This window comes from Pseudophryne corroboree, chromosome 11 (assembly GCF_028390025.1).
Source record: "Pseudophryne corroboree isolate aPseCor3 chromosome 11, aPseCor3.hap2, whole genome shotgun sequence".
Taxonomy (NCBI): domain Eukaryota; kingdom Metazoa; phylum Chordata; class Amphibia; order Anura; family Myobatrachidae; genus Pseudophryne; species Pseudophryne corroboree.
Window position 1 is genome coordinate 50561013 of NC_086454.1, and position 12209 is coordinate 50573221.

General features: G+C 55.1%; 1 protein-coding gene across 1 annotated transcript in view; it reads left to right on the top strand.

Moving 5' to 3' along the window:
- The first annotated feature begins 952 nt into the window (after positions 1 to 952).
- The window catches only part of LOC134969904 (uncharacterized), a 145452-nt gene continuing 134195 nt past the window's right edge, over positions 953 to 12209 (top strand). The window contains exon 1 of the mRNA XM_063946079.1: positions 953 to 1581. Within this exon, the coding sequence (XP_063802149.1) occupies positions 1080 to 1581 (502 nt within the window). The 5' untranslated portion in view covers positions 953 to 1079. The remainder of the gene's footprint in view (positions 1582 to 12209) is intronic.

Genomic DNA, 12209 nt, shown 5'->3' on the forward strand with positions numbered 1-12209 from the left:
CTCGGTAAAAATCTTCGCATCGCAGCGATTTTCCGCTTAGTGCGCATGCGCAATGTTCGCACTGCGACTGCGCCAAGTAAATTTGCTATGCAGTTAGGAATTTTACTCACGGCTTTTTCATCGTTCTGGCGATCGTAATGTGATTGACAGGAAGTGGGTGTTACTGGGCGGAAACAGGCCGTTTTATGGGCGTGTGGGAGAAAACGCTACCGTTTCCGGAAAAAACGCAGGAGTGGCTGGAGAAACGGGGGAGTGTCTGGGCGAACGCTGGGTGTGTTTGTGACGTCAAACCAGGAACGACAAGCACTGAACTGATCGCAGATGCCGAGTAAGTCTGGAGCTACTCAGAAACTGCTACGAGGTGTGTAATCGCAATATTGCGAATACATCGTTCGCAATTTTAAGATGCTAAGATTCACTCCCAGTAGGCGGCGGCTTAGCATGAGCAAATCTGCTAAAATCCGCTTGCGAGCAAACAACTCGGAATGACCCCCTATATTCAATTCTATAACATCTTACCTATGCTAAATATTTAGGGATCAGACGACACCCTATATTGTTTAAGGGAGTGTTTTTAGCAGTCAACACTGACAAAGATTTTTATAGTGTTATCACATATGCATGTGGCGCCATACTCCTATTGTCTTCATATCTCCTATATATTTGCCTTGTCTGTGCCTGGCCCTCTAACGCTGGGTGGAGTCACAAGGCTGGGCGGAGTTAGCAGCTCCTGCCCTGTCCCAGTGCCAGCACAGAACATAGCAGCAGCCACAGAAACCACCCACCATCCCCACACAGAAGCCACCAGTGGACGGACGTAGCACAGTGCTGGGTAAGCATGCACCCCTCCTTTGGTTTCCCCACAAACACAAAGCCACCTACACCCCAATGCCACCCGCACCACACCCCCCCTCCACAAAACCCCTGCACCAGCTCCCACATACAGCCACCCCCATACCCGACGTCCGCATAACGTTCCAGCACACACACCCTAACCCCACAGCACCGATCCCAGCACCATCTCTCACATCCATCCGCGGCAGGGACATGGTGGCCGGGCCCCGCCAGCCGCACCACGGATGACCAGACAGCTGCAGCCCACACCACCCCTCCCTCCCTCCGCACAACCCCGCCACCAGCTCGTGCATTGCAGCCGCGGCTGTGACAGACTGGAACGGGACCCAGCGTCTGCCCCACGCCTGACCAAACCGCCGCAGCTCACACCGCCGCGAACCCACCCTCTGCACACCCCCAGCACATTGCAGCCACGCCTGGGACACACTGTCCCACCTGACGCAGTCCACAAAACAGGACAGAGCCAGTGCCCTGACGCCGCAGCTTCAACCGCGCCTGTAACTTCGGCCGCCGGCATACAAATTAGCAGGGACGGCTGGCTTAGGAGAAGTCTTCATAGCCCTCCGTGTGCCGCCGCCTCCTCCTCCGCACACCTAATACAAAGCTGCCTCCCACCATCCCCAGAGGCCCGGACTGCACACCCAGGGACTGGCCTGCCGGCTCCACAGGCCAGAGACGGGGGACAGCGCGCCTGCTACTGTGGCATGGATAATGCAGCGGATACAGGTGAGAGAGAGTGCACAGGCAGCTCTGCGTCCCCTCCCTGCCGCCCCGCGTCTCTGCGTCCCCTCCCTGCCGCCCCGCATCTCTGCGTCCCCTCCCTGCCGCCCCGCGTCTCTGCGTCCCCTCCCTGCCGCCCCGCATCTCTGCGTCCCCTCCCTGCGTCTCTGTGTCCCCTCCCTGCCGCCCCGCATCTCTGCGTCCCCTCCCTGCCGCCCCGCGTCTCTGCGTCCCCTCCCTGCGTCCCCGCATCTCTGCGTCCCCTCTCTGCCGCCCCACATCTCTGCGTCCCCTCCCTGCGTCTGTGTCCCCTCCCTGCTGCCCCACGTCTCTGCATCCCCTCCCTGCGTCTCTGCGTCCCCTCCCTGCCGCCCCGCGTCTCTGCATCCCCTCCCTGCCGCCCCGCATCTCTGCGTCCCATCCCTGCGTCTCTGTGTCCCCTCCCTGCCGCCCGCATCTCTGCATCCCCTCCCTGCGTCCCCTCCCTGCTGCCCGCATCTCTGCGTCCCCTCCCTGCGTCTCTGTGTCCCCTCCCTGCCGCCCGCATCTCTGCGTCCCCTCCCTGCCGCCCCGCATCTCTGCGTCCCATCCCTGCGTCTCTGTGTCCCCTCCCTGCCGCCCCACATCTCTGCATCCCCTCCCTGCGTCTCTGCGTCCCCTCCCTGCCGCCCCACGTCTCTGCATCCCCTCCCTGCCGCCCCGCCACTCTGCGTCCCCTCCCTGCCGCCCCGCCTCTCTGCGTCCCCTCCCTGTGTCTCTGTGTCCCCTCCCTGCCGCCCCACGTCTCTGCATCCCTTCCCTGCCGCCCCACGTCTCTGCATCCCCTCCCTGCATCTGTGTACCCTCCCTACCACCCCGCGTCTCTGTATCCCCCAACACCGCCCTGCGTCTCTGTATCCCCCCACCGCCCTGCGTCTCTGTATCCCCCTCCCGCCGCCCTGCATCTCTGTATCCCCTCCCTGCTGCCCCGCGTCTGTGTTGTACCTCCCTGCCCCCCCACGTCTCTGTATCTCCCCCCTACCGCCCTGCGTCTCTGTATCCCCCCTACCGCCCCACGTCTCTGTATCCCCCCCCTACCCCGCCGCTTCTCTGTATCCCCTCCCTGCCGGCCCGCGTCTCTGTATCCCCTCCCTGTCGCCCCGCATCTCTGTATCCCCTCCCTACCGCACTGCGTCTCTGTATCCCCTCCCTACCGCACCTCTATATCCCCTCCCTACCGCCCCGCGTCTCTGTATCCCCTACCACCGCCCTGCGTGTCTGTGTCCCCCAACACTGCCCTGCGTCTCTGTATCCCCCCACCGCCCTGCATCTGTGTACCCTCCCTACCACCCTGCGTCTGTATCCCCTCCCTACCGCCCTGCGTTTCTGTATCCCCCAACACTGCCCTGCGTCTCTGTATCCCCCCACCGCCCTGCGTCTCTGTATCCCCCCCCCGCCGCCCTGCATCTCTGTATCCCCTCTCTGCTGCCCCGCGTCTGTGTATCCCCTCCCTGCCCCCCCACATCTCTATATCCCCCCCTACCGCCCTGCGTCTCTGTATCCCCCCCTACCGCCCGCGTCTCTGTATCCCCCCCCTACCCCGCCGCTTCTCTGTATCCCCTCCCTGCCGCCCTGCATCTCTGTATCCCCTCCCTACCGCACCGCGTCTCTGTATCCCCTCCCTACCGCCCCGCATCTCTGTATCCCCTCCCTACCGCCCTGCATTTGTGTACCCTCCCTACTGCCCTGCGTCTGTATCCCCCACCACTGCCCCGCGTCTCTGTATCCCCCACCACTGCCCCGCGTCTCTGTATCCCCCCCACCGCCCTGCGTTTCTGTATCCCCCCCACCGCCCTGCGTCTCTGTATCCCCCCCACAGCCCTGCGTCTCTGTATCCCCTCCCTACCGCCCTGCGTCTTTGTCCCCTCCCTGCGTCTGTGTCCCCTCCCACCGCCCCATGTCTCTGTATCCCCCCGCCGCCCTGCCTCTGTGTCCCCTCCCTGCCGCCCCGCCTCTGTGTCCCCTCCCTGCGTCTGTGTCCCCGCCCTGCGTCTCTGTGTCCCCTCCCTACCGCCCGCGTCTCTGTATCCACCACCACTGCCCCGCGTGTCTGTGTCCCCTCCCTGCCGCCCCGCGTGTCTGTGTCCCCCCCCTGCCGCCACGTGCCTCTGTGTCCCCCCACCGCCACCCTGCGCCTCTGTGTATCTGCTCCGCGCCTCTGTGTCCCCTCCCTGCAGCCAGCGCCTCTCTTTGTCCCCTCCCTGCCGCCCCGTGCCTCTCTGTGTCCCCTCCCTGCCGCCCCGCGCCTCTCTGTGTCCCCTCCCGTCCGCCTCGCGCCTCTCTGCAGGAGTTAAGGGGGTGCAGCCCCTTTCGACGGTGTGAAGAGCGCCCGTAGGGTGATTCCAGGTGAAGAGGTGATTCCAGGTGAAGAATCCAGGTACGTCAACCGACACCTGCACTTGCAACAACACTACACCGTACCTCCCTGTTACATATATACACACATACACAGTTCTGATGAAAATTTTGCATTAACATTGAAACGTTGACCTAAGAAGACAAGGCTTCTGTCGTTTCTTGTACGCCGTGAGTGCCGCTGAATTGGAATTGATGTGTTTATATATATATATATATATATATATATATATACTGGGCAAATTGTCTGGCACTCCCCCTTGGGCTATCTGAGCAAAGCTCCTGCTCCGGTGCCTTCCCTCCCAGACTAGGCAGTCTGGGTATGTATGATTTGCAAAAAACAAGGCGGCACTCAGGAGACTGTGGTAAACAGGTGAACTCTGTCAAGTGGAACTTTATCGACGTTTCGGGGTGCAAGCCCCCGTCTTCAGGACACACAGTGTCCTGAAGACGGGGGCTTGCACCCCGAAACGTCGCTAAAGTTCCACTTGACAGAGTTCACCTGTTTACCGCAGTCTCCTGAGTGCCGCCTCGTTTTTTGCAAATCATATATATATATATATATATATATATATATATATATATATATATAATATAGTCATATTTGCTGCGATGCAACACGGCTAAAGAAATTAATGAAATTAATGAAGCGATTGCTAGCTGGGAATTGTCGTAGCAGTAAGATGTGCATGACTACATGTATGTACAGTATATATATATATATATATATATATATATATATATATCTATCCTATATAATAGCCCAGAATCTGTGACTTTGTGCCTGTGTGTATAACGCTGGGCATGGCTAGGAGCTCTCATTGGGTTAGCAACAGGTCTGTCACATCCAGTCCACAGCTGATTGGTCGAGAAACGCCCTCCCGCACTGGTTACATCCGATGGGAGGCTCTGCCCTTTGGCTGCTGTGTGTTACCAGAGCAGGATTAACAACGGGGCTGATGGAGCTGCAGATCCAGGCCCACACCCCAAAATAGGCCCACTGCATCTGCAGCAACAAAACCCTCAAACAATTTACTCAATTTAAAAATTGCTTCAAATCCAAAAAAGGGGGCATGGTCACGGGTAAAGTGGCGTGGCCACACCCCCTTTCCTATACTTTCAATGGAAGTTTGGAGAGCCAGAAATCTGTACAGACCATAAAAAAAGGTACTGTACCTGCCATAAAAGGTACAGCTGGAGGGTATGCCACTGCATCTGCAGCACGTCTCTGCGCTGTAGATAGGGAGAAAAATAAGATTTTACTCACCGGTAAATCTATTTCTCGTAGTCCGTAGTGGATGCTGGGACTCCGTAAGGACCATGGGGAATAGCGGCTCCGCAGGAGACTGGGCACAACTAAAGAAAGCTTTAAGACTACCTGGTGTGCACTGGCTCCTCCCACTATGACCCTCCCCCAGACCTCAATTAGGATACTGTGCCCGGAAGAGCTGACACAATAAGGAAGGATTTTGAATCCCGGGTAAGACTCATACCAGCCACACCAATCACACCGTATAACTCGTGATACTATACCCAGTTAACAGTATGAAATATAACTGAGCCTCTCAACAGATGGCTCAACAATAACCCTTTAGTTAGGCAATAACTATATACAAGTATTGCAGACAATCCGCACTTGGGATGGGCGCCCAGCATCCACTACGGACTACGAGAAATAGATTTACCGGTGAGTAAAATCTTATTTTCTCTGACGTCCTAAGTGGATGCTGGGACTCCGTAAGGACCATGGGGATTATACCAAAGCTCCCAAACGGGCGGGAGAGTGCGGATGACTCTGCAGCACCGAATGAGCAAACTCTAGGTCCTCCTCAGCCAGGGTATCAAACTTGTAGACTCTTGCAAAAGTGTTTGAACCCGACCAAGTAACAGCTCGGCAAATTTGTAAAGCCGAGACCCCTCGGGCAGCCGCCCAAGAAGAGCCCACTTTCCTCGTGGAATGGGCTTTTACAGATTTAGGGTGCGGCAGTCCAGCCGCAGAATGTGCAAGTTGAATCGTGCTACAGATCCAGCGAGCAATAGTCTGCTTAGAAGCAGGAGCCCCCAGCTTGTTGGGTGCATACAGGATAAATAGCGAGTCAGTTTTCCTGACTCCAGCCGTCCTGGAAACATATATTTTTCAGGGCCCTGACTACGTCCAGTAACTTGGAATCCTCCAAGTCCCAAGTAGCCGCAGGCACCACAATAGGTTGGTTCACATGAAAAACTGATACCACCCTAGGAAGGAATTGGGAACGAGTCCTCAATTCCGCCCTATCCATATAAAAAAATTAGATAAGGGCTTTTGCATGATAAAGCCGCTAATTCTGATACACGCCTGGCCGACGCCAAGGCCAACAGCATGACCACTTTCCACGTGAGGTATTTTAGCTCCACGGATTTAAGTGGCTCAACCCAATGCGACTTCAGGAAATCCAACACCACGTTGAGATCCCACGGTGCCACTGGAGGCACAAACGGGGGCTGACTATGCAGCACTCCCTTAACAAAAGTCTGAACTTCAGGCAGTGAAGTCAGTTCTATTTTGGAAGAAAATCGATAGAGCCGAAATCTGGACCTTAATGGAACCCAATTTTAGGCCCATAGTCACCCCTGACTGTAGGAAGAGCAGAAATCGACCTAGCTGAAATTCCTCCGTTGGGGCCTTCCTGGCCTCACAGCACGCAACATATTTCCGCCATATGCGGTGATAATGGTTTGCGTTCACTTCTTTCCTAGCTTTAATTAGCGTAGGGATAACTTCCTCCGGAATGCCCTTTTCCTTCAGGATACGGCGTTCAACCGCCATGCCGTCAAACGCAGCCGCGGTAAGTCTTGGAACAGACAGGGCCCCTGCTGCAGCAGGTCCTGTCTGAGCGGCAGAGGCCATGGGTCCTCTGAGATCATTTCTTGGAGTTCTGGGTACCAAGCTCTTCTTGGCCAATCCGGAACAATGAGTATAGTTCTTACTCCTCTCCTTCTTATTATTCTCATTACCCTGGGTATGAGAGGCAGAGAAGGAAACACATACACCGACTGGTACACCCACGGTGTTACCAGAGCGTCCACAGCTATCGCCTGAGGGTCCCTTGACCTGGCGCAATATCTTTTTAGCTTTTTGTTGAGGCGGGACGCCATCATGTCCACCTGTGGCCTTTCCCAACAGTGTACAATCATTTGGAAGACTTCTGGATGAAGTCCCCACTCTCCCGGGTGGAGGTCGTGTCTTCTGCTTCCCAGTTGTCCACTCCGGGAATGAACACTGCTGACAGTGCTAACACATGATTTTCCGCCCATCGGAGAATCCTTGTGGCTTCTGCCATCGCCATCCTGCTTCTTGTGCCGCCCTGTCGGTTTACATGAGCGACCGCCGTGATGTTGTCTGACTGGATCAGCACCGGCCGGTGTTGAAGCAGGGGTCTAGCCTGACTTAGGGCATTGTAAATGGCCCTTAGTTCCAGAATATTTTTGTGTAGGGAAGTCTCCTGACTTGTCCATAGTCCTTGGAAGTTTCTTCCCTGTGTGACTGCCCCCCAGCCTCGGAGGCTGGCATCCGTGGTCACCAGGACCCAGTCCTGTATGCCGAATCTGCGGCCCTCTAGAAGATGAGCACTCTGCAGCCACCACAACAGCGACACCCTGGCCCTTGGAGACAGGGTTATCCGCCGATGCATCTGAAGATGCGACCCGGACCACTTGTCCAACAGATCCCACTGGAAGATCCTTGCATGGGACCTGGCGAATGGAATTTCTTCGTAAGAAGCTACCATCTTTCCCAGGGCTCGCGTGCATTGATGCACCGACACCTGTATTTGTATTAGGAGGTCTCTGTCTAGAGACGACAACTCCTTGGACTTCTCCTCCAGGAGAAACCCTTTTTATCCTGTTCTGTGTCCAGAACCATACCCAGGAACAGTAGACGCGTCGTAGGAACCAGCTGCGACTTTGGAATATTCAGAATCCAGCCGTGCTGTTGTAGCACTTCCCGAGATAGTGCTACTCCGACGAACAACTGCTCCCTGGACCTCGCCTTTATAAGGAGATCGTCCAAGTACGGGATAATTATTTCGGCCATTACCTTGGTAAATACCCTCGGTGCCGGGGACAGACCAACGGCAACGTCTGGAATTGGTAATGACAATCCTGTACCACAATTTTGAGGTACTCCTGGTGAGGAGGGTAAATAGGGACATGCAGGTAAGCATCCTTGATGTCCAGTGATACCATGAAATTCTCCAGGCTTGCAATAATCGCCCTGAGCGATTCCATTTTGAACTTGAACCTACGTATATAAGTGTTCAAGGATTTCAATTTTAGAATGGGTCTCACCGAACCGTCTGGTTTCGGTACCACAAACATTTTGGAATAGTAACCCCGGCCTTGTTGAAGGAGGGGTTCCTTGATTTCACCTGCTGGAAGTACAGCTTGTGAATTGCCGCCAGTACTACCTCCCTTTCTCCGAGGGCAGCAGGCAAGGCTGATGTGAGGTAACGGCGAGGGGGAGTCGCCTCGAACTCCAGCTTGTATCCCTGTGATACTACTTGCAGAACCTAGGGATCCACCTGTGGGCAAGCCCACTGGTCCCTGAAGTTCCCGAGACGCGCCCCCACCGCACCTGTCTCCACCTGTGGAGCCCCAGCGTCATGCGGTGGACTCAGAGGAAGCGGGGGAAGATTTTTGATCCTGGGAACTGGCTGTCTGGTGCAGCTTTTTCCTTCTTCCCTTGTCTCTGTGCAGAAAGGAAGCGCCTTTGACCCGCTTGCTTTTCTGAAGCCGAAAGGACTGTACCTGAAAATACGGTGCTTTCTTAGGCTGTGAGGAAACCTGAGGTAAAAATTTTTCTTCCCAGCTGTTGCTGTGGATACGAGGTCCCAGAGACCATCCCCAAACAATTCCTCACCCTTATAAGGCTGAATCTCCATGTGCCTTTTAAAGGCAGCATCACCTGTCCACTGCCGGGTCTCTAATACCCTCCTGGCAGAATGAACATTGCATTAATACTGGATGCCAGCCGGCAAATATCCCTCTGTGCATCCCTCATATATAAGACGACGTCTTTAATATGCTCTATGTTAGCAAAATAATATCCCTGTCTAGGGTATTAATATTATCTGACAGGGTATCAGACCACGCTGCAGCAGCACTATTTATGCTGAGGCAATTGCAGGTCTCAGTATAGTACCTGAGTGTGTATATACAGACTTCAGGATAGCCTCCTGCTTTTTATCAGCAGGCTCCTTCAAAGTGGCCGTATCCCAAGACGGCAGTGCCACCTTTTTTGACAAACGTGTGAGCGCCTTATCCACCCTAGGGGATATCTCCCAACGTGACCTATCCTCTGGCGGGAAAGGGTACGCCAGCAGTAACTTTTTAGAAATTACCAGTTTCTTATCGGGGGAACCCACGCTCTTTACACACTTCATTCACTCATCTGATGGGGGAACAAAACACTGGCTGCTTTTTCTCCCCAAACATAAAACCCCTTTTATGTGGTACTTGGGTTCATGTCAGAAATGTGTAACACATTTTTCATTGCCGAGATCATGCAACGGATGTTCCTAGTGGATTGTGTATATGTCTCAACCTTGTCGACACTGGAGTCAGACTCCGTGTCGACATCTGTGTCTGCCATCTGAGGTAACAGGCGTTTTTTGAGCCCCTGATGGCCTTTATGATGCCTGGGCAGGCGCGGGCTGAGAAGCCGGCTGTCCCACAGCTGTTACGTCATCCAGCCTTTTATATAAGGAGTTGACATTGTCGGTTAATACCTTCCACCTATCCATCCACTCTGGTGTCGGCCCCACAGGGGGCGACATCCCATTTATCGGCCTCTGCTCCGCCTCCACGTAACCTTCCTCATCCAACATGTCGACACAGCCGTACCGACACACCGCACACACACAGGGAATGCTCTGACTGAGGGCAGGACCCCACAAAGTCCTTTGGGGAGACAGAGAGAGAGTATGCCAGCACACACCAGAGCGCTATATAATGCAGGGATTAACACTATAACTGAGTGATTTTTCCCCCAATAGCTGCTTGTATACACATATTGCGCCTAAATTTAGTGCCCCCCCCCCTCTCTTTTTAACCCTTTGAGCCTGAAAACTACAGGGGAGAGCCTGGGGAGCTGTCTTCCAGCTGCACTGTGAAGAAAAAATGGCGCCAGTGTGCTGAGGGAGATAGCCCCGCCCCTTTTCCGGCGGACTTATCCCGCTTTTTCTGGAATTCTGGCAGGGGTATTTTTACACCTATATAGCCTTCCTGACTATATATGGTGTAGATTTGCCAGCCAAGGTGTATTATATTGCCCTCAGGGCGCCCCCCCCCCCCAGCGCCCTGCACCCATCAGTGACCGGAGTGTGAGGTGTGCATGAGGAGCAATGGCGCACAGCTGCAGTGCTGTGCGCTACCTTGTTGAAGACAGAAGTCTTCTGCCGCCGATTTTCCGGAACACTTCTTGCTTCTGGCTCTGTAAGGGGGCCGGCGGCGCGGCTCCGGGACCGAACATCGAGGTCGGGTCCTGTGGTCGATCCCTCTGGAGCTAATGGTGTCCAGTAGCCTAAGAAGCCCAAGCTACCACCAGTTAGGTAGGTACGCTTCTTCTCCCCTTAGTCCCTCGCTGCAGTGAGTCTGTTGCCAGCAGATCTCACTGTAAAATAAAAAACCTAAAATATACTTTCTTTCTAGGAGCTCAGGAGAGCCCCTAGTGTGCATCCAGCTCAGCCGGGCACAAGATTCTAACTGAGGTCTGGAGGAGGGTCATAGTGGGAGGAGCCAGTGCACACCAGGTAGTCCTAAAGCTTTCTTTAGTTGTGCCCAGTCTCCTGCGGAGCCGCTATTCCCCATGGTCCTTACGGAGTCCCAGCATCCCCTTAGGACGTCAGAGAAAAATCCTTTTACTGCAGCGCCCTATGTCCTGCCGCCAGTCCGCCTGCCCCCTCCGGCATCAACAATCCCCACTCCCTAGCCGCGGCACAGGTGGAACAAATGCTGCTGCAGCCACCGGCATAGATGTGTATGAAAGCGGCGCAGCGGAAGTCTTTCATAGCCCTTCCTGCGCCGCATACTCTCTGAGCCCCAGAGACTCCTCTGTGCGTGATGTCACAGAAGTGCCTCCCCACCACAACCGCACCCAGATCCCCAGAGGCCCTGACACCGCAACACAGCACCTGGCCTGCCGGCCTGGAAGCCCCGAGATGGCTAATGTAACGGATAGAGTGGGTGATATCACGGAGGGTAATGTCTGGACGCTGAATCAATGTAAAAGGTGACAGTGCTGTGCAGTGCAGTGGGTGTGCAGTTTCACTGACTCAGCACAGCAGTCTCACCTTTTACATTGATTCAGCGAGTCAGTCAGTTCTGACAGCCAGTCACTATTGTTAGCGCCGTTGTCCCAACGCACTGCATTACAGGGAAGTAGATGCACTAAATAAACTACAGCTCCCAGCAGCCCTTAGCGCCAAGCATTCCCGCGCTAAGGCCGGCTAGGAGCTGTAATTTATTGAGTGCATCTTCTTCCCTGTGATACGGCGCATTGGGATACCGGCGCTAACAATAGTGTACGGCGCATTGGGATACCGGCGCTAACAATAGTGACTGGCTGCTGTGCGAGTCTCCGGGAGAGCCACTGCCAAAGGGAGGACAACAGCTTAGCTGCTTCCAGGAGGAGAAAGTAGGAGAAGCATTACCCACCCCTCTCCCACTCGCAGTACTTCCGGGCCCCATCCGCGGCACCACCACACACCCCCCTCCACCACCCGCGGTGGCTCCGGACCCCCTCACCCACCCGCAGCACCCCCACCCACGGCACCACTGCACTCACCCCTCCCCCACCTGCGGCACCCCCACAACCGCTCCTCCCCCACCCGTGTCACCACCGCACCAGCCCCTCCCCCACCCGCGGACCCCCTCCCCCATCCGTGTCATCCCTGCACCCGCCACTCCCCGAACCACAGCACCTACTAGGTGATTCATCAGGCTCTGTGTGCGCTATTCACACCGTTGCAAGGGGCTAAGACCCATTAACCATCGCACACCCTTTGTCCATGTGAAGCACCCTACGACGGTGTGAACAGCGCCCGTAGGGCACGATGAATCACCTAGTGTGTGTGTATGTATATATATATATATATATATATATATATATATAGGCAATATCAAGCTAGGTGGCGATAGTGAGTCTCAGATTCTGTGTGGGACTGGAGGGATCCTCCCACACAGGGAAGAAGAAAGGCGTGTGC